The sequence below is a fragment of the Biomphalaria glabrata genome, chromosome 4, assembly GCF_947242115.1.
Source record: "Biomphalaria glabrata chromosome 4, xgBioGlab47.1, whole genome shotgun sequence".
Taxonomy (NCBI): domain Eukaryota; kingdom Metazoa; phylum Mollusca; class Gastropoda; family Planorbidae; genus Biomphalaria; species Biomphalaria glabrata.
In genome coordinates this window covers 7,943,500-7,967,898 of record NC_074714.1, presented here as the reverse complement: position 1 = coordinate 7,967,898, position 24,399 = coordinate 7,943,500, and the positions used below count along the sequence as shown (strand labels likewise).

Sequence of the window (24,399 nt, the reverse complement as noted above, 5' to 3'; positions counted from 1 at the left end):
GAGCCACAGACTTTTGAGCAGGCGCGTGCGATAGTGGACGAATGGGCAAGAGATAAATGGTGCAAAAGCTGGGAGAACGGTAATACGGGAAGGGAAGTCTGGCAAAACTTAAAAGGGCCCTCAAAATCGGACGAATGGTGGCAGCTAAATAGGGAAGAACAGGTGACAATCGCTAGGTACAGAACGGGACACTGTCCAATTGGTGCCTATTTTGCTAAATTTAAACCAAACTTCGATTCACGCTGCAGGCATTGTCAGGACGACGTCGAAACAGTTAACCACATCCTATACGAGTGCGCAACACTACACCCTAAACATGGCCATTTGAGTGAAACAAAAGCTGGTTTGCATGAGGAGCTGGCTCTGTACGGAGACAGAGAAGCTTTGAGAAGAACTGCCGCTTTCCTTGTCCGTGTTATCAGAGAATAGAGTTCTCAACACGGTGCCCTAGTGCGATAAGACTTACACGGTTTAAGGAACTTCTGAGTGATAGCGTAAGGGACGCGAACCCGTTCTTAAACCTACCCTGTTTTGTTTTGTTGTTTATACTAATTAAAGATTTTAAGTGAATATCATAGCGAGGCTTCGTAAAATAAGAATCGGTTAAGAAAAGGTTTAGAACCGCTGTCGAATCGATATCAAACATTAGGTCGTAAAAAAGGGGGGGGGAGGGTAGACGCCCTTACAATAAAAAAAAATCATTGAAAGGATATCTGCCTGGTCGTGTGATTTGCATCCTGGTTTGCGTCCTGGGTTCGAATCTGCCACCGCCCGCTGTGGGATGTTGAAACGAAGTTGTAAATATTTGTGAATGTGAAGGAACGGAATCATTGAAAACATTTATTGACTGTTGTGTGTTTTGTCATCTTAAGTTTGAGTTAATGTTTCCGCAAGTAACTTGTGAAAGAAGCTTCGTAGAAATGTTTAACCCTTAAAACGCGTGTGGTAGTTCAGCCTCTAAACATCAGAATTGTAATTCCATTTTGTATGCACTCATTGTAAAACAGTTCAGCACTTTAAGGGTTAAAGAATATTTAGACAAGCATCATGATACAAGAGCATAAGCATGGTTCCAAGTTGAAGGCTGTTGATAAAGCCTGTTGATGAAATATACACTTTTTAAGACTAAAATATGCTTATTAAATAATTCTTCAAAGGAAAGTAAGATTAAACGTCGGTATCGCAACTAATTATTTGGTTGCATAGTAAAAATGTTATCTATTTAATAGCGCCACTTTCATCAATAGGCGATAACGTCATTTCGATAAAAACAATTTGTACTAGCTGCTCTCCCTTTGTAGCTTCGTAGTAAATTTTTCATATGACATCAAACTTGTCTTCTTGGTCGTTTGTTGCATTCCCGCCATATTGCTCGATTGAAGCAGGTTGTATCTTTTGAGTTATTGAATTCTCCTTGTGTCTTTGGTACTGGATAGCCTTAGCGTTGGCCTTGGTATATATTCTTGAAGGATTATCTTGACCCCTATTTAGGGTGAGTTTTATTTCACATTGTAAAGTTATTTTTAATATGGATTCGGTCGTATTTGTATTTTGTAATTAGATTAGAAGATTAGAGGATTAGAAGAGTCTGTTATTTGTCTTTCTGTAGGGTTTTCGTCTCAGGTTTCAAGTCTCAAGTTTTTTGTCTGAGGTTTCAAGTTTTGGGTTTTAGGTTTTGAGTCTGAGGCTCCAGATTGCGGGTTTCTATGTCCAGACTTGGTGTTACATTGTGACGTTGTGAGTTTTTTGTACTGATCTGAACTTTGATATTTGCTTCATCGTGGTTGAACATTGTCTAGAAGACACCTGTGATACCTGAACAATTTGTTGAAGTGAACTGTACTGTTACATAATCTTAGTCTTGGAAGAAAATATTGTGAGGACAATACTATCGGATACCATATTACAAGGTGGTTATCATTGTATTTGAAATATTATTTCAGTATTTAATTGGAACTAGACTATGATTTAGTAATTTCTCATATCATACCATATGTATTCATTTATCATTAACATTAGTCATATGTCATTTCATTGTATAAATCTATATTTTATTAAATTTATAGTTTAATTTAAATCAACATACACATCGTTTATTAGTTTATGTACAGCTGGGTGTGTATGGTGTGTCTGTTGGGCTGAGCTGGGGACTAAAAGTAATTATAAATTAATTATAAGACACACACACACACACACACATTGCAATTAATGTTACTTTTAATACCTAGACACATTAATATTCAGTAATTAAATCAATAAAGACTTGACAGTAGGCAACAAGCACTCTTTTTCTTTCTACTAAAATTGCATGATATTAGTATAGATCTATAATCTATGACATAAAAAAAAATATCAAAAAAAAAAATCTAAAACCCTTTGCATAAATGTGTTAAAATATAGCACATTGTTATCTTGCGTACTAAATAGCCTTCCGTGTTTGTTACTAGTAATAGTGAATAGTTGTAAAAATGGTGTATTTTTATGAAAAAAACTGCTTGCATAGTTGATTTTAAAAATTTAATTTTTCGTTTTTGGGAAAGGAAAAGTAGCCTTTGTATCAGAACTTTGAATGGTCTAAAATATCATGATGTCGGATTGTCAATGTCTTTTCTAGTTCATGAGATCTAAACGGCACAGCCGGTCGGACGGACGGACGGACAGACAGACCACACAAAACTAAAAGCGCCTATTTCCCTTTCGTGGGCTGCTAATAAAAAGCAAATTACACAATCAAAATGCTAATAGCGTAGCCTGGGGGGGGGGGAAATTTTGGGTTTAAGCACCTCTCTGCCAGAGGGCTTTAAAACCCCTCCAGATGATTTTGAGTTTAAAATCCCCCCACAGATAGTTTTCAGTTGATAGCCCCCCTCTTCAATATTATTCTAAAGCAAACTACAGTCACCTAATTCTATGAGAGTAGCTAATCTTATCTTTATCTTATCTTATATAATACAGACGTTACTTCAAAAAAGAAGATGATTACGCCCTACGCGTCATGCATTTAGTCATGCATATTGACCAATGACTTAAATTGGGGAGCTAAGGGGGTTTTGAGTTTGGTTAAAAAAAAAAATTCGAGATTTTTTAGCTTAAAAACCAGATGGTTTTGACGATAAAACTTCCCTTTTTGATATAAAATCTAAAGCAAACTATCAGTAAATGAATTCCAAGGGCGTAGCCAATAAAGGTTACACATTTCTACCAGCCGCTGGGCTCCATAAATAAAGTTCAGTGAAGAGCATGGAAGTCACCTGCCGAAATGGAAAATAGACTAAATGTGGCTCAACAAAGATGGCTAAGGCGGATTTTACTCAATCAAGGAAATCCTATGCCGAACTGGGAGTCCACAACTTGGTGAGGTTGTGACAGCGTCGCATAAGGTTTGCGAGACATTATCCGACAAAATAAATACCAAGAGTTGCGATGACATGGAGACCATTACGAGGAAAGCGCAAACAGGGACATACTAGTGTAACTTGGCGCCACACTTTCATGGACACCAGCTGGGAAGAAGCTTCAGATTCATGGACACCAGCTGGGAAGAAGCTTCAGATATTGCCAATGACAGTTCTTTGAGGAGACTGCTTGCCGTCCAATACGCCGAACGCCGCGGGAGAATCCAAGTAAAAGTCCTAAGTAAGTAAGAATATTAGTTTTTTTTAACTACGCCCAGAGTTTTTTTTTTTTTTTTTTTTTGTGACGGTAGGCCTATAATACGCACCGGTACGACTTCATGCACCTGTTTCGAAAAAAAAAAGTATTCCTTTTCTTATATTTTAACGTAAATTATTAATTTTTAGTAGTTAAAAGTTAAGCAATCAACTAGATAGCTACTGAGTGCCGCACCTAAATCAATGAGTACCGGCATTTTTATTTAGATCTATATTTGTTTAAAACCAAAAAAGCACTGGCCTGGATAATCTCTTGTCAACCGAAGGGCAAAATGACCTATTATGTAAACATTGCAAGGATTGTAAAATGAAAAATGAGATCATACCGAAAAATGCACCGTAATTGAGTGATTTTAAATATTTTGAAAGTAGTCGAATCTAGACTCTAGTCTAGATCTGAGCGGTAAGCCGTACAGTAATAAATAGGTAAATTCTAGACCTAGATCTTGAGTCTATTGTGAAATTACCGAATTTGTATAGGATCGATCTCGAAATTTAATTTCTAAAGTCTAAACTGACTACTAAAGACAGATCTAGATCAGTAGATCATTCTAGTCTAGTAGATGTAGTCTAGATCTCGAATCTAGATTTAGAATCTAGTTAGTCTAGATCTATCATTTCTGATAGATATAGAGTCTACTAGATTCTAATACTTAATTGTCGACTTAATACTATAGATCATAATCATGATACCCTCTAGATATAAATATAGTATAGATCTATTATTATTATAAGTAGGCCTATATATTCTATATTAGTAATAAGATCTATTAAATCTATTTTTTTTCTAGACTATATTCCTAGATCTATATAGACCCAATATAGATCTAGTATAATATACTTATATAGCTAGTCTATATACTGTGGGCTCAAAACAACAGTAGTATCTATCATCTGAAACATAATCATCATCTTCATGAGTTAAGCTACATACATGTGTTGGAGTGAGCCCGTTTTGTTATTGAATACATAAAGCATATTATTATTATATAGACTCTATTAGCTACAAATATGTCAGCTAAATACTTTAAAATAGGTAAAACCCATTTTCCTAGTCTACTGTCCTTTTCTTGTAAAAATTCAAATGTTTTGAGGAAACAACTAGCCATGTTTGACTTAACTAAGAAATAATGTACTAAGGCTCACAGGCCTGGGTCATATCCGGCTAGATCTAGTATGAAAATATAAATCAACAAAATGATGGTGTGCTACACTTGGGAGAAATTGGATCTTGCTTTGTCTTGTTATGTTTTGTAAAAAAAAAAATTTATATAGAAAACATTAATAATGTGAAAACTTATTGATCAGTCCACCTTGGTGTTGACAAAAGTTAAGGATAAGTCCACCTACTACATTCAAGTTGAAATTCTTGGTATAAATAACATAACTATACAAATAACATTATAATAATTAGTGTTTGATTTATTATAATGGACTTTTGTTTATTATGTTTAGAAGATAAAATAATTTTTTTTTAAATTGTTCCCCAAAGGTATCATTCAGACTCAAAGTCAAGCCTTTGTGGTGGAATAAGTCCGCCGATCGGTCCGTTTGCACTTCCCGATGGGGACGATGGCCTGCGACTCCTAGGGGTAAAGTCTTAGAGCCACAACGTGGTAAATATTTGGTTGATGTTGTATAGGCACATAGACAGGCACAAGCAAAACGCAAAGCTTATTGGTTTTGTGGAAGAACAAGTATTTAATAAAGATAAATTAAGAAGAAATACAATCAGTGAGTGGGGGGGGGATGTACAGAATGATTTAGGATTTTATGATGACGTTTAAGATAATATTATCACTGGGATGTTGCTCATAAAGATTCGTGTATGGTTTGCTTATTCGGCTGTCTCTCACTTATCTGTTATGCAAGGTTCTCCTTCGGGGTTGGATAAGTTGAAGCTCCGTTGTGTTGTAGCCAGTTGCTGGTGCCCTGCAGGTAGGCGGGCACTAGTGTGATGAATATGAGGATGCCACGCGGTGGGCTTACTCCTGTGGTAGTTGCAGACCGGTCCTGGGACGTCAGCCTGGAATGCCTTCGGCTCGGTTCGAGGGTGATGAGTGACTCACCCTCAACGGGAATGTGTGGAGAGCTGCTGAGGTCTACCTTCAGGCAACAAAACACGCCAGCCCTGGTGTAGGAGGCTATGAAATGAGACATGAGAGGAGCCTGAATTATTAAACCATACGGGCTGGTTGGCGAGGGGCGCATCCTTGATAGGAGCGTCTCCCTCAGGCTAACCAAGATACTTGTCAACAACATTTTACTAGGTCTAGTAATAATTGCTGTACAAATAATACAATAATAATAATACAAATACAAATATAAATGTACAAGGCAGGGGCATAAATGAGGAGGGAAACAAGGGGACCATATTACAGGGTTGTAGCCCCTGTGACCTCATTGACCCACAGGTAAACAAGTCCGCGGTCACTCGTGACCAGAGGACCGTGACAAGAAGAAGGGAGGGGGGGGGGTGCAAAAGGGCACATAACCATGCAGGTCGACAAGCTGAAAATAGTGGGGTAGACACGCGAGACTGATTCTCGGGCCTAAGGATGCATGGTAACAGCACAGTATGTGCATAACCAAAACAAGCATAATCATAATGTATATATATATATGTGCACATATACAGGTGCATATGCACAGGTAAGAAAATGATCTAGACTCGAGTAGGTCCAGATGAATATGGATATGAATAAATAACAATTGCATAAATAGACATTAGGATTAACTAAATTGTAAGGTGGATGTCCACCGTTGGGAATACAGACAATGTTGACGAGTTATTAAGAAGCACATATTCATAGAGATTTACAAATGTAATATTTGGAAGCAAACAAGTGTTAACATGGTAATGATACATGAACATAAATGTTACAGGCGAAGACACACTAAATAATAATGATAAAGTTTTTCCAACTCACCCGCTTTGCCTTACACAAGTTCCCAAATGAATCGTTGACTTGAGAGTCTTCTGACTTCTCAGTGATTCTGATCTAGAATGGCATTAACCTGAAACTTTCGTCTCCGGCTTTTATAGGTTCCCGAACGGTATGTTAAGAGTAGTGATGATCCAATGGCCAGCGAGTCTTTTGAGTTTAGAATTGTTAAATTGGACCAATCTTTTCATTTGGGGCTCATTCACCTGACTTCTTTAACCCGCGACCCGGGGGGGGGGGGACGAAGGAGGATGAAAGCGGAACCATACCATAATTATCAGGCTGGACCATCGCTCGACGGTACAGCGGACGGAAACGATTTGAATAGCCCTGGGCGTTAGGAGTGTCGACTCAAAGGGATGTACGTGGACACCAAATTTTAATGTCCCTGGACTTTACGGTTGCGTGCTTTTGTTTCGGCGTTTGGGGCGTAACTTTCAATTTTAATGTTTCTGAACTGAACGGCTGCGTACGTTTGTTTCGGCGTCTGGGTGTAACTTGGGATGTGTGTTTATGGCCTATGATTTGGGGGTTGGATCTAACCTTGATGTAATAGATTGTTTGTGTTCTACCCTGGTCAGTTTAGTGAAAAAGGGGCTATACAATGCTAACTAGTGGTTAAGAGGTGGTGGGGGGGGGTTAGTTCCGCACTGGTCAGTTCTGTATTGAGAAGGGACGCGTTTCGTCACACACCCCTCCGCCAAAGATAATGCATTGTAAAGGCATTATTAATTTCGAAATTCTGAACTGACCTGTGAGAGGTTGCCTAGATGATAGAGGGACAAGCGGGGCCTCTACGTAGGAGCGTGCATTCACTGATCACGTCATCAGGTCCAGCGTGAGCTTGGATGATATGGTGGATATCAAACTCCACTACAGGATCTAGGGTTGATTTATTGGCAAACACGATTGTGCACCAATCAAGGAAGGCGGGAATTACTTCCTCTTGGTGACTGCCATTACGGGCAGGAGAGTGGCTAAACAGTAGTAGCCGGGACTGGGCATTCGGTTTGTTTTCATTGTGTTGAAGCTGCGGAAGGCCCTTCGAGAACTTAGGCGTGGTGAGAAATACCTTACGCCTGCTGCAAAAGTGTGGCCACCTTACTCTAGCGGACAGATAGCCTAGCAAGAATACAATGAGCATGAGTGTTACCACCAGTGCTAGTCTGGGAAGCACATGGAGAGTTGAACCATCGTCTGAGGGTCCATGTGATGCTCTAGGGTTTGAGCCATAGTGATGTGCAAGAAACATCCACAAGACTACTACACATAGAAACTTTAGACAGATTTTGCAGTCTTCTCGTTTATTAGCCGAGCTAACTTGCAAGTTGGATAGTCGGCTGGGTGGCGGGTCGCTTTCACTTAGAATGACCTCAGCGTAGTTAGAGGGTAGCTCATCTATGTGGCATAAGGGCGGATGCGGTTTTAGGCCCTCGGCGTTGAGGAGGGGTGCAGAAATGTGTAAAGTGGGGAACAGAGATGCCTTACCAGGCGGCTGGAGGGGGAGACATTGTCTTGTCCCGTAACAGTTTGTACAGGCGCTTCTCGTGATGAGTGGCCTGGGGTGGGTTTCGGTGGACCGTGAGTTAAAGGCGGCACCAAGGGGTTTGGTACCTCGCACTATATCAGGTGCAATCATGGTGGCGCTGGATGCGACGTCCATTACGCTGTCGATGCCAGTGTCCTGCAGAAGGACGATGGCGGCAGTGCCAGTGCCCTGTGCATTGATGGGTGCGCTGGCAGAATGGGTGCTTCGCTCGACGGCGAGAGCGTTGAGATTGGCGGCCTGCATGACAACATTCGTGCCGCTAGAGTCAGCGTTCTTCGTGATAGAACTGCTGATGGGATTCTCGGCCTTTACTCCTCGGCTCTGTTTAGAGTTCTGGGAGTTGGGTTGGCCAGTTTGCCGGGTTTGAGGGCCGAAGCGCTGGGATCGGGCCGCGTGACTTCGTGCGCCTCCCTCCCCGCCCGAATGGTGCTGTTGGAGGCCCGGTTTGCGAGCTATTGGGCGCCTATGGATTTTCGACTTATCCCTTTTCACGGGAACGAAAATCTTTGCAGACGATAGATAGCTTCGTGGGGATTCCTTGTATCCTCTGCGGAGAGAGTTAAGGGTTTCCCTTGCGCCATCCTGGGGAGCCTGGGCTCCAGTAGTCACAGGGAATGCGCTGATGTGGTCCGTTTCAAGGACCGAGGGGTTAGTCGTATTGGGGTTCACCGGAGTGACCCCTGGGGTAGTGAAACTTGGACCTGTAGGAGTTCCCAAGAACACGTATTTATCACCAAGCGTTAGGTCAAAGCATGGATTGTCCATGACGGCCGCCTCTATCCTACCGTTGACATATCTAGATCTCACCTTTATTCGGGCGATCGGAAGGGTGAATGGGGGAGAGTTCAAGTCTGCGCCTTGTATGGTGACCCATTTGTTGCTGATATAGCGGGGCTTTACCAATGATTTCCTGACGGTTGCCGAAAAGGAGCAACCGGAATCGTATAGGCAATTAGAGGATATTCCGTTCACTAATACCTTTTCGACTGTAGGGGGATGGTTACTCGATGATGAGTCTAGGACGGGAGTTGCTTGCGTTATCATCATCAGTGGTTGGGCTGAGTAAGGGCGACTTCTATTATGACACTCGCTGGAGTCATGGGTAGGAGAGTTATGGAAGCTACACCATTTCTTTTGCTGCCTAGGCGGGTTGGGAGGAATGGGGTGGCGGGGTGCTTGGTTGTTGGGCTGGCGTGTTTGTTTGTTGTTATTGTTATTGCTGCTAGTTGAAGGGTCGGGCTGCTTATCTACCTTCGCTATCGATGGGCTTTGGTCTGATGTTTTAGTTTTCTGCTCCCTGTGGGCTGCTAGAAATCTATCAGAGTAACTGACTATTTCTTGTGGTGTAGTGACACCGCTTTCATCTATGAAGATGCGAAGGTCAGGGGTCATACATTCACGGAGCTGTTCTACTAGAATAAGGTCTTTTAGGCCTTCATATTTTTGAGTGAAGGGACTTAAGGATAACCATTTATCCAAGTATTTTTCTAGTCTAGTAAAGAGACTGGAATACATCTCGCGTCTTTCAAGGCGAGAGTTCCTAAATTTCTTGTGGTAGGAGCTGGCGGTCAAGTCGAACTGGACTAGCAGTGCGTTCTTGAGCGCTGAGTAGTCGTTTTGACTGGATGAGGGGAGCTTAGCATACACCTCGTAGGCCTTACCCCGCAGAGCTTGTGACACTCTAAATGACCATTTGCCAATTGGTAGCTGGTTGTTGGTAGCCACGTTTTGAAATCTTTCTAAGAAAGTCTCTATACTTTCTTTGGTTTCATCGAAAGGTTCTAAGTTGAAGTGAGGGGTTTGACAATTAGGGGAGTTTTGATCGGCAGCATTTGTTGTGCGCGATTCGTCGTTAGCTTTTAGTTTTTCTAACTCTATTTCCTTTTCTTTCATACGGAACGCGTGAGCTTCCTTTTCCCTCTCCCTATCTAATTTTTCTTTTTCCCTTTCCCTTTCTCTTTTTTCCCACTCCTCGAACTTAGCCAGGACGAACGTTGGTCGATCATCAGGCCTGATACCTATTTGGTCTGCTAGCTCGTTGAGCTCGCGAATTTTGATAGATTTAGCTGATTCGGCTTTTGATCTAGTGCCTTCAGCCATTTTTGTGGGATAGAGGTGATGGGGAAATGTGCTCAGAAGCTGAAGCGGGTGAGAGGCTAACTGAATATTTATTTAATTATGTCTTCACCTGTGTTATTGTCTAAATATGATACAACAATTATATAATTAATATAATATACTATACAGCATTGACATAATCAAACCATACTGAGCAATATGTAGTTCTATGTTATCAATATATATCTATAGGGTCTAATGGGTGGAAATTTGTGAACGTTCTGCTTATTGCCTTGTGCCTATACTGAATGAGTTAGGGTTTTGTGATCCCGGACTAGGCGTCACAGTTTACCCCCGTTGTGGTGGAATAAGTCCGCCGATCGGTCCGTTTGCACTTCCCGATGGGGACGATGGCCTGCGACTCCTAGGGGTAAAGTCTTAGAGCCACAACGTGGTAAATATTTGGTTGATGTTGTATAGGCACATAGACAGGCACAAGCAAAACGCAAAGCTTATTGGTTTTGTGGAAGAACAAGTATTTAATAAAGATAAATTAAGAAGAAATACAATCAGTGAGTGGGGGGGGGATGTACAGAATGATTTAGGATTTTATGATGACGTTTAAGATAATATTATCACTGGGATGTTGCTCATAAAGATTCGTGTATGGTTTGCTTATTCGGCTGTCTCTCACTTATCTGTTATGCAAGGTTCTCCTTCGGGGTTGGATAAGTTGAAGCTCCGTTGTGTTGTAGCCAGTTGCTGGTGCCCTGCAGGTAGGCGGGCACTAGTGTGATGAATATGAGGATGCCACGCGGTGGGCTTACTCCTGTGGTAGTTGCAGACCGGTCCTGGGACGTCAGCCTGGAATGCCTTCGGCTCGGTTCGAGGGTGATGAGTGACTCACCCTCAACGGGAATGTGTGGAGAGCTGCTGAGGTCTACCTTCAGGCAACAAAACACGCCAGCCCTGGTGTAGGAGGCTATGAAATGAGACATGAGAGGAGCCTGAATTATTAAACCATACGGGCTGGTTGGCGAGGGGCGCATCCTTGATAGGAGCGTCTCCCTCAGGCTAACCAAGATACTTGTCAACAACATTTTACTAGGTCTAGTAATAATTGCTGTACAAATAATACAATAATAATAATACAAATACAAATATAAATGTACAAGGCAGGGGCATAAATGAGGAGGGAAACAAGGGGACCATATTACAGGGTTGTAGCCCCTGTGACCTCATTGACCCACAGGTAAACAAGTCCGCGGTCACTCGTGACCAGAGGACCGTGACAAGAAGAAGGGAGGGGGGGGGGTGCAAAAGGGCACATAACCATGCAGGTCGACAAGCTGAAAATAGTGGGGTAGACACGCGAGACTGATTCTCGGGCCTAAGGATGCATGGTAACAGCACAGTATGTGCATAACCAAAACAAGCATAATCATAATGTATATATATATATGTGCACATATACAGGTGCATATGCACAGGTAAGAAAATGATCTAGACTCGAGTAGGTCCAGATGAATATGGATATGAATAAATAACAATTGCATAAATAGACATTAGGATTAACTAAATTGTAAGGTGGATGTCCACCGTTGGGAATACAGACAATGTTGACGAGTTATTAAGAAGCACATATTCATAGAGATTTACAAATGTAATATTTGGAAGCAAACAAGTGTTAACATGGTAATGATACATGAACATAAATGTTACAGGCGAAGACACACTAAATAATAATGATAAAGTTTTTCCAACTCACCCGCTTTGCCTTACACAAGTTCCCAAATGAATCGTTGACTTGAGAGTCTTCTGACTTCTCAGTGATTCTGATCTAGAATGGCATTAACCTGAAACTTTCGTCTCCGGCTTTTATAGGTTCCCGAACGGTATGTTAAGAGTAGTGATGATCCAATGGCCAGCGAGTCTTTTGAGTTTAGAATTGTTAAATTGGACCAATCTTTTCATTTGGGGCTCATTCACCTGACTTCTTTAACCCGCGACCCGGGGGGGGGGGGACGAAGGAGGATGAAAGCGGAACCATACCATAATTATCAGGCTGGACCATCGCTCGACGGTACAGCGGACGGAAACGATTTGAATAGCCCTGGGCGTTAGGAGTGTCGACTCAAAGGGATGTACGTGGACACCAAATTTTAATGTCCCTGGACTTTACGGTTGCGTGCTTTTGTTTCGGCGTTTGGGGCGTAACTTTCAATTTTAATGTTTCTGAACTGAACGGCTGCGTACGTTTGTTTCGGCGTCTGGGTGTAACTTGGGATGTGTGTTTATGGCCTATGATTTGGGGGTTGGATCTAACCTTGATGTAATAGATTGTTTGTGTTCTACCCTGGTCAGTTTAGTGAAAAAGGGGCTATACAATGCTAACTAGTGGTTAAGAGGTGGTGGGGGGGGGTTAGTTCCGCACTGGTCAGTTCTGTATTGAGAAGGGACGCGTTTCGTCACAGCCTTAATATTATTTTCCTCTACAAGTATATGGCTATTTTTGGCAACATTTTTTTCAGCAAAAAATGTTTACTCTTCTAGACAGGTTCATGATGCAATCAGTGTTAAGTCCATCCGTTTTTGTAGCATAGGACGTAATTATCTTTTTTTTTTTTTAGTAATATCTGTAATATATAAGAAGATAAGTAGCCATTGTCACCTGTAGAGCAGTTCTAAAGGCCAACTATATCTCTACTCATCCTAGAACAGTTTTCATCAGTAGAATGTTTGACTTAATTAGGATTTAAATACGATAACCAGGACATGAATGAATATTTCTTGGTAAGCCTCCATTGTTTGTAGCATTGCAGTCTTTTTTTTTGCCTCAGGATAAAAGACAATTTTTAAAAATTTAGAATACAAAATTGAAGTGCAATCCTGGAGATAGTAAGATCAAATCAAAATTAGCGTTTTCGCAATTGTGTATGATAAACTCTTTACTTAAAACTTCTGAAGTAGGTAGTCATAGAAGACATGTACCATAAAAGGGTTATATGCTGTATTAAACATATTGCACTAATTCTCTAACTCATTAACTATTGACATGCTATATTAATCCTTTCATTCAGACTTTTTTAAAAAGTTGTATGTTGAGCTGAATTTGATAAAACTTTGAGAAGCTGAGAAAACGTTGAGGCTGACAATGGAAGTCTTAGTGGAAGAAACAGACATTGCTGATAAAGAGCCGAGTGGGAGCCATCATATATTAACAGCTGATGGAAGATTTAGCAGTTCTTGGGATCCATGGAGAAAGCCAAGTTTTGCAAGCTTGTTAAAATTTTTGTTCATGCGAAGTGAAGATAGTGTTCCAGATAGTGTGGTTAGTAGCTAAGCATGCATATCAGAAAACCTTCCTTATTTAAGCTATTTTACTAACTATAATATGGAGCAATGTTACATAGCAATATAGGATTATTTTATTTTAAAAATTATAATTAAAATATACACAGAAACAACACAATATATATATACAAGAAATAACACAATGAAAATTGAAACTTGTTAAAATTACAAATATTTACTTAGTAACTTTTCTTCTGTGTTCAAACATAAAATTTAACAGTTTTGATGATTGCATTCTTACATATTGAAATAGAGCAAAACCTGATACATCTTTAATAAATATAACTTTATCATTTTTATCTTTTTTTTTAGAGTCTGGAAAAGACATTGCCAATTATTAAAGCAGATGTATCCCAATTTGACAAATCACCTGACTCAGGCATCCGACACATGTGGATTGGTCATGCTACTTCACTTGTCCAGTTTGATGGTGTTACATTGTTGACTGATCCAATATTCAGTAACCGATGCTCACCATTTCAATGGTTAGGTACTAAACGGTATAGGCCACCACCTTTAACCATTGACCAGTTGCCGAAGATTGACTGTGTCCTCATTAGTCACAACCATTACGATCATCTGGATATAAACAGTGTCAAAGCTTTAAATGAGAGGTGTGTATACAAATTTTAACATTTAGTTAATAATTTCCAAACCTTCTTTTATATGATTATTTCAAAATATGCATATCAATTAAGTAATTAAGATTTAATTAAATAAAAGATGTAAATAGTGTTAAGTCATTGTTTTTTCTAGTTAATTTTCTAACTCCTTTTTACATATGTAGGGCTCACATTCACCTATTCCTTAGTCTGTTGGACCTTTGGGACACCATACAAGATTTGTCAACCATCTTTCTCTATTCCTCTGTGTCTTTTGCCTGGGATAGAATCTCTTTCAATGGCAGGCTTGTCCAATCTTTCATGTTGTCTTCCCATTGCTTTCTCTGCCTGCCTTTTTTTCTTTTTCCTGGTACTGTTCCCTGAAGGAAGCTCTGTCTCTAATCTCTTTGTTTGTGATATGGTCTTTAAATGAGATACCTAGGATCCTTCTGTAGCATCTCTCAATTTCATTGCTAAGACACTTAATATTATATTGTCCTCTTACAGAAAATGGAACCAGAATTGTGTTTTTTCTGAGAACTCAAAAGATAATACTGAAATTTTATTTAGAAAAAAGGGAGTTAATAGGAAGTTTTCATTGAAAGGTCTGTCCTATGCAATGTTACATCTTGAGACACAATCTTTTCCCTTTACTTAGTACCTTTCAATGAATTGACTTTTCCATTGACGGGAAAAGCCTGAGCAGTACATTTAGGTGTGCTGGGCTGCCCAAAGGTCAGCAATCACCTCTTTTCCATTCTATCTGGATCCAAAAAGATGGAAAACCATTGCAATTTGGGGTCAGGTGGTTGCAGGAGTTTCCAGAGAAAGTGGTCTTACCATTGTCTATCAACCTACTGGGTTCCTAAAATGGATTTTCTGTTGGGTCCTTTAGCTTGCTAGGACACTCACAAGGTGATGCTGCTTTTAACATGGGTTAGGTTTGTTGGCAACAGGGTGTGTCTGCACACCAATAGGACTGCCAAACATTGAAAGTAGCATTTGAGTATTAGCTGTGTATATGGATCAAATAACCTAATTTATTAACTTTTGTATATATCAGCACTTTTGAAATGCCCTTTTTTTAAACCTACGCTAGAAAATTAGCTTTGACAATCACACCATTAAAAGCTGTTTGATTATGTCTGACAACAACAATTAAAAAGACCCAATTAAATGAAGCCTATAATTTTCTAATTTCTTTTGATAGATTAGGAAATAAAAAAAATAAGAGAGACCAACACTATAATAAAAATAACAAAAATGTTATTTTATCCTTACAAATATATCCCCCCCCAAAAAAAAGAAAAGAAAATTGTCTTCAAATTTTTTTTACACTGATTCCAATTTTGGCTTTCTTTTGATAGATTAGGAAATAAAAAAATAACAGAGACCAACACTATAAATAAAATACCAAAAATGTTATTTTATCCTTACAAATATATCCCCCCAAAAAAAGAAAAGAAAATTGTCTTCAAATTTTTTTTACACTGATTCCAATTTTGGCTTTCTTTTGATATATTATTAGAGATGTCTTAATAATGCTTTTCAGTCAAAATTACAATGCCCAAAAACTAAACTGCAAACCAGCATAGACAAGTACATCAGCTCTAATGGGCCTGTAAGCATAGCATAACTAGAAATAATTTCTTTCATACAAGTTTTATTTTGTTACATTCAGTGTTAGTTTTTAAACTCAAAACTTTTGTGTTTATTTAATTTTTGAAGGTATGGAGAAAGCCTGACGTGGTATGTTCCTTTAGGACTTAAACAATGGATGAATGACAGTGGCTGCAGCAATGTGATAGAGTTACAGTGGTGGCAGGAACACCTCCACAGTACAGAGTCTCAAGTGAAAATGGTGTGCACACCTTGTCAACACTGGTGCAAGAGGACACTGAATGATGACAATAAAGTAGTGACATTTTTTTTTTCAAAACTATATAGAACTAGATAACCCATGGCATAGTATTTTGCAGGGCCGGCCTTAGAGACCGCAGGGGGCCCCGCACTTTCAAAGGGCCCACCCTAATTCTAGGTGTAAATTATTAAATTAAACCATTTTATAACTTATAACAGACTTCCTGCAGCCTTCTGATTTACCAGGAGCTCCTGGAAATCTCCTGAAATTGCAAAATATATGAAAAGTCATGGAAATCTCCGGAAATTATTAAAATCTTTTGAAAACTAAAAAGAAAAATTCCTGAAATATATAGACAAAAATTGTCATTTTGGGGTGTCTTTCAAAATAGTAGAATCCATACCTATGCGCAATGAAAAAAAAAAACGGCATTATGTAATACCCGTAATTGTGGAATCTGGTGAAAGAAGCTTGAAGTCAACAATTATCGAAGATAGATTGAAAAATTAGGTAATTCTTGCTATTGTAGGAAACATAATTTTTATGATATACTGTATGACTTCGCTACACGCAAGGCTCGTAAAGTAATTCTATAGGTAGCAAAGAATGAATAAAATGCAAAGACGAATTTATTTTCTAATACAAATTCTTTATTTTCACTTATTATCTGTATCCCTACCCAGACTTGCCCCCGCCATATTCGTTTTGCATAGAGCCCCACAACGGTTGAGTCTGGCGCTGCTATTTAGTGACAGGTGAATACAGAGTAGATTACTTGTTCTCCCCTCCCCTCTTTTTTTTCGCCGCTAAAAATACGTGGGGTAGAAATAAATAAAAGAGTGATCTTTCCGTGACTTCTTGGTCACAACGGTTATGTCCAGCCCTGCTATTTTGTGATGGGTGAATAAAACTTGTTCTCCCCCCCTCTCTTTTTATTTCATAAGGTAACTCTAGTATGACATTTAGAAATAAAAGAGTGATCTTTCCTTTATGTGGTCTCCAAAGTCTTGAGCTATGAAGAGAATTATATATATAGATATTGCATACTTTTAATTTGTTTAGTTTCTCCTTGCTAGATATCATAGTGTAAACATGTGTTCTCTGTATACTATTTTATTCATATTATAAATTGTGAGCCATTCAACTAGAAATTTTTTCATCAGTTCTCTCAATGCTGTACCCTCTGTTTTATATCTGAATGTAGTCTTTCACATTCTTGATTTCTCAAAAGAAGGCTTTGTGAAAATGTGATCTCCAAAGAGGTGGAGGGATGTAATCATTTTTGTACAAACTATTTCAAATTCATGAAGCCACTTTTTCACTTATGTTAAAGAAATTATTTCTAGTCATACTTTGCTTATAGGCCTATTATAAATGTATTGGAGCTTATGTATTTGTCTAGGCTGATTTTCAACCTAGCATTTGGGTATTGTAATTTTGAATTGACTTTTTTAGTTCTGATTGTTGATGTCAATTTCATTGTTACATGTCTAGCAATGTCTTTAACTAATATTTGTCATAAGCTACTTAAAAAAAACAGTTTTGTCTTCTTAAAAGAAAAAAAGTATGATGCATCAGCATACACAATAACTTTGATATTTGTTTTCACTTCTTGAACTATCCACTGCAACTAATAACTATTCCTAAGTAATTCTAAAGTTGATAGAAATTGCATATAAAGACAAGAATACATACTGAGATTTCATCTGCCATATGTATTAATTCTTTTTTTTTTTTTTCTTAGGTACTTTGGTCAAGCTGGTGTGTGTTGGGGCCAAAACATAAATTTTACTTTGCAGGAGATACTGGCTATTGCAATGTGTTTAAGGAAATTGGGAAAAAATATGGACCTTTTACTTTATCTACTATACCAATTGGTGCCTATAGTCCAAGGTATCGTAACTATTTTACTTTGCTTTATTGGGACATCTAAAAGAATAGCTATTAATAATTAAAAACATCTAAACAAATACTGTTGTAGGATTATAAAACGCCTCGGCATTATTTCTCAGTGCGTTCGATTAAAAAACTATTCTTTGTTTCATTTACTGATGTGGTCTATTGAAATATTGTAATAATAATATTTTTTTTTACAATTGCATTAATATGAAAAGGGGTCGCGTTGTCTGAGTTATTTATATGAAAGAGCTTGTTGATTATATATATATATATATATATATATATATATATATATATATATATATATATATATATATATATATATATATTATATATAAGGCTTGTCTTCAAGTCCGAATATTAATGAGGAATGCAGTATTTCCCATGGTTATGCAGCCCCAGCTGTAACCTACATATTTTGCCACATCCAGGACAAGCATAACCATTGTAACCATTGTCCGCTGGTGGTTGATTAAGATTTTCTTTTTGCCATCTGCGTCTGGCCTCTGCAGTGTATTTTCTTTTGGTCTCAAATGTGTATCCTTTGTCCTTTTTGAATGATCTCCAGCTGTCTTGTTCTGAGGCTGCATGCAACCATGTGCTCTCTTCTATGTCAGCTAAGGCAAGTTTGCGCCTAAGCTGGTCTATAAAGTGTTTACGCAGGGCATCTCTGTCAAATTTAGTAATGGAATATTTGGGATATAGACATTAATATTAAAAACCTTTTTGAGGCCATTCAGGCTGCATTACTTAAAAAAACAAAACAATACCAGTATTTTTACAATCTAACTCTGGCCTATTGAATATATAATATTTACTTCATTAATCATTACAAAAGGATTTTTCGGATGTTCCTTCAGATTCTGAAGACAATTACATCCTAGCTCAAACCTCCTGCAGGATGACTGGGGATGGCAGTTGGCATGGTTTGAACCCGGGACCTTTGTGATTGTCAAACATCAGTCTAGAGTACATGCCTCACAACCAGGCTGCCATGAAAACTTGCTAGCAATATATTTACTATCGTTTTCACTGCCTGATGTTCTTTCTATGTAGTTAAATTTTATAGTTTAATAAATCAATTTGAATGATTTAAAATTTTTAAAATTATAAAAAATACTAAAATGATTGAATATATCTGTATATTTTTGCATTTGAAAAAATAAGCTTATATTTGTATTCAAAGCTTATGAAACAGTATTAATACAGGGCTACAAAATAGCTTCATGATATTTGTTAATTGCTAAGTAATTCATTATATATTTTTCAAATTCGTCTTGTTATACTTTTTTCTTTTAAATTATTCAAAGGTGGTTTTTGAAACATCATCATGTAGATCCATCTGAAGCAGTTGACATTCACATTGATGTCAAGTCCAAAAAGTCTATTGGTATTCATTGGGGAACATTTGTGCTGTCAAAAGAAGTAAGTATACACAAGATAGGAGTGTATATTTGAAACAAAATGGCTGTAGTTATTTAAATTGCAAAAACCAATCATGTTTCAAATTCGTATTGTGTTTAAACATGTGAGTACTTCATCCTCAAAATATCTAAATATTGCAAAGTTAAACAAAAAGTTAGAAAAAAAATGTTTAACCCACTTTGTTAATCATTTTTTCTTAGAAAACACTTTTTTTTAAAAGAAAATATACTATATCACTTTTAGTGCATTTTATCAATGAAATATTTTATCCTTATTTAAAAAAAAAAATTGTCCCTCTTTTTAAGCTCTTCTAGTACTTTGTCCATATTGTTAGCCATATATAAATAAAAAAGACAATAACCCTGACAGCAAAGTACAATGAACAAAATATCTGCTACAAGATGTCTTGTTGATTATGAGGATTGTCAGGACTTTAATTATATGTTCAATGTAATTTATAATTTTAAATACAATAATTGTACGTTTAATTCAAGAATAATTATTTTTCTTTATGTGTTATAATTATATTAGTCTCTAGGTTCTGCCAAACAGACACATTAGGCGCACACAGTCAAACATAAATAATGTAATAAACTATGTCAATGATGATTTTAAAAAAATATAAATTTAATAAGTACTATGATATTTACACATAATATTGACATGGATGATTTAGATAATTAGTAATTACAGTTAAATATGAAAATAAATCATAATTACATTCATAGTAATTAGTTAAATAATAATGTAATAAATACCTTTTCTGATGTTGTTTAACAACGATGACAAGACACAGACAGTTAACCATCAACTGTTTCACAACCTTCACAAAAGATTCTTCACAGTAACAAGATACTTCAGAAACTGTCAATGAAAATAAACTCTGACAATGGCAATCAAGGAACTGTCATGAATTTCTGTACTTCAACACTGGTGATAATGACAGCTACACTGTCAATGGTAACACCAATACCAACAGAGTAAATGAATTGGGCTGAAATAGTTAACACCAACACTGAAACCTTACAGAAATAAACAAGACTCTAACATCTGATCTACAACTATAAATACGACGAAATCTACATAATGAATATCATAGCAATATGAAATAGAACTCACACTAAGCAGGGGTCAAAGAGTCCTACCCGGAATAGATCCAAGGCTATATAACTTAGGCTGTCCAGTAGCTTGATTATTCAGGACCAAAAGAAATACAGCTTCTCTCTCAGGCCCAATATGGCGAAATGAAATCCTAACCAAGAGCTGTCAAAGTACATCACACTAACTTATGACAAGGCAAAAAGGAAAAATTAAACTATATAATGTAAGCCATGCAAGTGTAGGCCTACTGTAGAGTGCAGGATTCTAAGGCTAGAGACCTAAATTGGTGAAATTGAGATTCTTAGTGTATGGAAAAAAAAGGTTTTCAGATGATATTAAATGACACTTTATGGCTATATAAACCAATGAAACCTACTGAATCTGAAAGTAGAATTTTTATTCTAAAAAAATTTTTTCCACTCGACTAAATAATCTTTTGACTATTGTGAAGAAGGAATCTGGTTTTTAAAGTGCACATTAAAAAAAAATATGTTTAATATTTCCTTTGTTTAATCCTTTTTTCTCTTTTTTTTTTAAATTCTAGTTTTATTTGGAACCCAGAGAAAAACTGAAAGAAGAGTTAGAGAAAAGAGGAATGACATTATCCTCCTTCATAACAGTCCATCATGGTGATGTTCTAGTTACAGACTAAATGTATGAAGCTTGTTTATTCAAGAGATTGAAATTCTGCAGGACTGTATTGTTCATGTAAATGTTTAATGTTTTACATTTTTTATTTATTATAGTCCAATGCTATTTTTGTAAGGTATATAATGTAAACAAATGTCTATTTATTTATTAATAATAACCTTTTAAACTGCCTGGTCACATGGTTTGCAGTCTGGACTGTTGTCTCGATGGTCCTGGGTTTAAATCCTGCCTACCTTCATCTCCCAACCATCCTGTGAGGGTTCTCATTAATAATAATAATAATAATAATAATCTTTATTGTACGTGAGGAAATTTGACTTACAATTTGCACATTACACAAAAAAAAAAAAGAAACTATATAAAAAAAATGTACATTCATACCTGACTCACTCATAATTTTACATATGAAAAAAATGTATATCAAATTGTTTCTATTTAATGCTTTGATTGTCAGATGAACAAAAGAGTGAGTGTGTCTGTTTGTCTTTGCTATCAATGTCTCTTTGGTGATGGTAAAATCACAAAATCCTGATCCTAATGGTAATTTTTCATTTCTAGAATAAGGAGCCGGTACCTAATGCCTCATCTTTCTTGTTCATCAATTCGTCTGTCTTGCTCAGCAAGGTCCAGCATGGTGCTCATTTCTTTGATTTGTGTTCGTATTGGGTCTTGCAAAGCTCTTAGAAGCTCGATGTTATCTGGATGACATTAAATCCTACCTCCATTGAGTGATCAATCCCACTTTGACACTAATTGTTGTAGGACTAATCCCAATAGGGATGTTCAAGCTGGCTGGGCTTTCGATCAAAGGTTCAATTCCATTAATAGATTGTACTACTGGCGGATTTCTGACTCAATATTTTCCAAAAAAAAAAAAGCCCCTCTGTGATTGGATCTGGAAATTGTTTAATGAGGAATCTGCTTAAAGAAGTTCCGCAAATATCTCCTAAACAGGGATCTAAGTACAAGAGTCGGGCCAGGCAGACCATTCTTCTTTCTTTATCCATGAACAACTTAGATGTTCTTCTTAACACTGGATTATGATAGTCTAGAATGTATACTGCAGTCGTTCCAAAAAATATATAATCTATCAATACGGTCCAGAGAGTGCTGCTGTTTTGGGTGATAGTCAGTGCAATTGTTGAGACTGTAGACATAATATTGGCCAATGACGGGATTTGATCATTTGAGACACATCCAGGCCTGTACCATCGTTTACTTTCCGTGTAAACTTAAAATATGCTTTCTAAAAGGATGGTTCATCGGGATAGAGGATCTCTTCACGAACCATCATCTTCTTTTCTTGAATTGTCGGGCCAGTATCATGTAGGTAAAGTCGCTTGCAAGTTGTTTAGTGTATGCATTATCAATTGTTTTCCGGAGAGTGACTTGGTGATGCATTAGTTTCAGACCCTTTTCATAGTCCATGAATGGATGGCCCCAATGTCTGTACAATCCAAAAATATAACCTACATGTTCCGGCTCCTTATTCTAGAATAAATAAAATTTCTAGAGTCCTTAGGATGTAATAATTTTCAATTCTGAAAAAATATGGCCAGCACAATGACCAAATGCCTTTACTTTTCCCTAATTTATGTTTAAAGCTGGGTGGACTCAGAGGCGCCCAAAGATCCCAAAATTATAAATACCAGTCTTCACCAGGATTTTGAACCCAGAACCCTGAGCCAAGCACTTTACCACTCTACGACCACACCTCCTTTCAATTCTGAGGCACATCCAAAACTTGTTAAACAGAAACAAACAAAACTAGAAAGGACTACCTAAATACAACAGACTAAATAACTATTAGGTTAATTATTTGATGGTTAACATGTGTGTAAACTTGAATGTCCCAAGTCAACCCTTTAGTGACAAATATTTAAACAAGAACTAGAACTCATGCTAACTTTTCTTACCTTTCTTTGTCTTTTAGTTGTCCTGTTTATGTACATAATGTTTGTATTAATTAATAAACAATTTTTTATAAAAAAAAAATACTTGAGTTTTCATGTATTTTGTTAATCACAGCGCTAGGAGTTTTTTTTTTTTTCATTTTTGTTTATTATTGAATTTGTAAGAAAAAAAAAGCAATTTTTTATGCTTTAACTTTTGAAAATTTGCTGAAATTCAACCATTCTGTTCTATTATTTATTGTGTTCTTTTAAAAAAACAAAACAGCTTTTATTTAATATATTTATTATAATTCCAGAAAGTACAGCATCATGATGTTCAAGTTGTTGGCTTTCTTTTTAAAATGTAGATCATTATATAGTTTCACTTCATTCTCATCCTCTTAATCAACTAGTCATACTGAACTTTTATTACACTACTGTATTTCTTAAATAGAAAAAAAAAAAGGGGGGGGGGAGAGATTATTTTAAAATGTGCCCTTCACAACAGTCTCATTTATTAACAGAACAATGATAAGTATTTCTTCTAACAGATTGGTTTGCATATTCAAAACCAGCATCAGTTAACAAAACGTACGATCGATGAAAAAAGATTGGCTACAATTGTAAATCTACATTTTTAATGTAAAACATACTAAATACATTCATTGATTGCCAGAGCTTGGCCTTCTCATTACTAATTGGTATTTTTTAAAGGAAAGTTTCTATGCATAAAATCATTTAGTTTTGTATTAGAGGGAGGGGGGGGGGGGTCGTGTACTTTTTTTTTCTCTTTCTTTAATGGTAATAAAATAATAATAAAACGCACGTCCTATAGTCTTTTTTTTTTTTTGTTGTTGTTGTTGAGCTGAAAAGTGATTGGCGTAGCTGAGGTGCCCCTCGAAAACCCTTTATAAAAACCAGCTTAGGCGCCAAAATGCTATAAAGGACATAAAAGTGAGCAGCAGGCGGCCTCCAAACGAGGCAGCTGGAGGTTTATTACAAAGGCCTCGAGATACACATATTATAGACCGAAAGGAAATCTACATCCACGGACATACGTAGATGGCGAAAAAAGAACCTAAAGCGAACACTGGCAGACGACGGTTATGTCTGCGCTGGATGTGTTCAAATATGCAGATCACAGCTAGGGCTGGGTAGACACGCGGAATACTGCACACATCGTTAATCTTCCGACTCGAAGACCAGCCTTATTATAATCACTGTTAACATACACTATTTAAACATTTATTGTGGTATTGAGCAATGTCATTGTAACTATATAGATTAATATTGCCCTTGTAATCTTAGTAAGCCTGTATAGCTAAAACAAAGGCATTATCAATAGTGTAAGACCTACAAGAACTTCATTGTATATAGAAAGGAAAAAATTC

At 37.3% G+C, this 24,399-nt stretch overlaps 1 protein-coding gene across 3 annotated transcripts; it reads left to right on the top strand.

The window, feature by feature from the left end:
- The first annotated feature begins 3,938 nt into the window (after positions 1-3,938).
- Positions 3,939-21,452, top strand: LOC106073108 (N-acyl-phosphatidylethanolamine-hydrolyzing phospholipase D-like). 3 transcript variants are annotated; one of them, XM_056027692.1, is made up of 7 exons: positions 3,939-4,074; positions 13,304-13,554; positions 13,890-14,191; positions 15,908-16,094; positions 17,785-17,933; positions 19,250-19,364; positions 21,010-21,452. In XM_056027692.1, exons 2-7 carry the CDS (start codon positions 13,378-13,380, stop codon positions 21,115-21,117), a joined length of 1,038 nt encoding a protein of 345 aa, XP_055883667.1. In that variant the 5' UTR covers positions 3,939-4,074; positions 13,304-13,377; the 3' UTR covers positions 21,118-21,452. The 3 variants fall into 3 exon arrangements, with proteins under 3 accessions (XP_055883667.1, XP_013089040.2, XP_055883668.1); XM_013233586.2 differs by having other exon boundaries at positions 3,950-4,097; XM_056027693.1 differs by lacking the exon at positions 3,939-4,074 and adding an exon at positions 12,877-13,016.
- The last annotated feature ends 2,947 nt before the right edge of the window (positions 21,453-24,399 follow it).

Excerpts from the sequence above, each read along its gene's own strand:
- LOC106073108 (XM_056027692.1), top strand. The coding sequence starts at position 13,378 with ATGGAAGTCTTAGTGGAAGAAACAGACATTGCTGATAAAGAGCCGAGT. Across the intron at positions 13,555-13,889 it reads ATAGTGTTCCAGATAGTGTG|AGTCTGGAAAAGACATTGCC; the intron begins GTTAGTAGCTAA and ends CTTTTTTTTTAG. Across the intron at positions 14,192-15,907 it reads GTCAAAGCTTTAAATGAGAG|GTATGGAGAAAGCCTGACGT; the intron begins GTGTGTATACAA and ends TAATTTTTGAAG.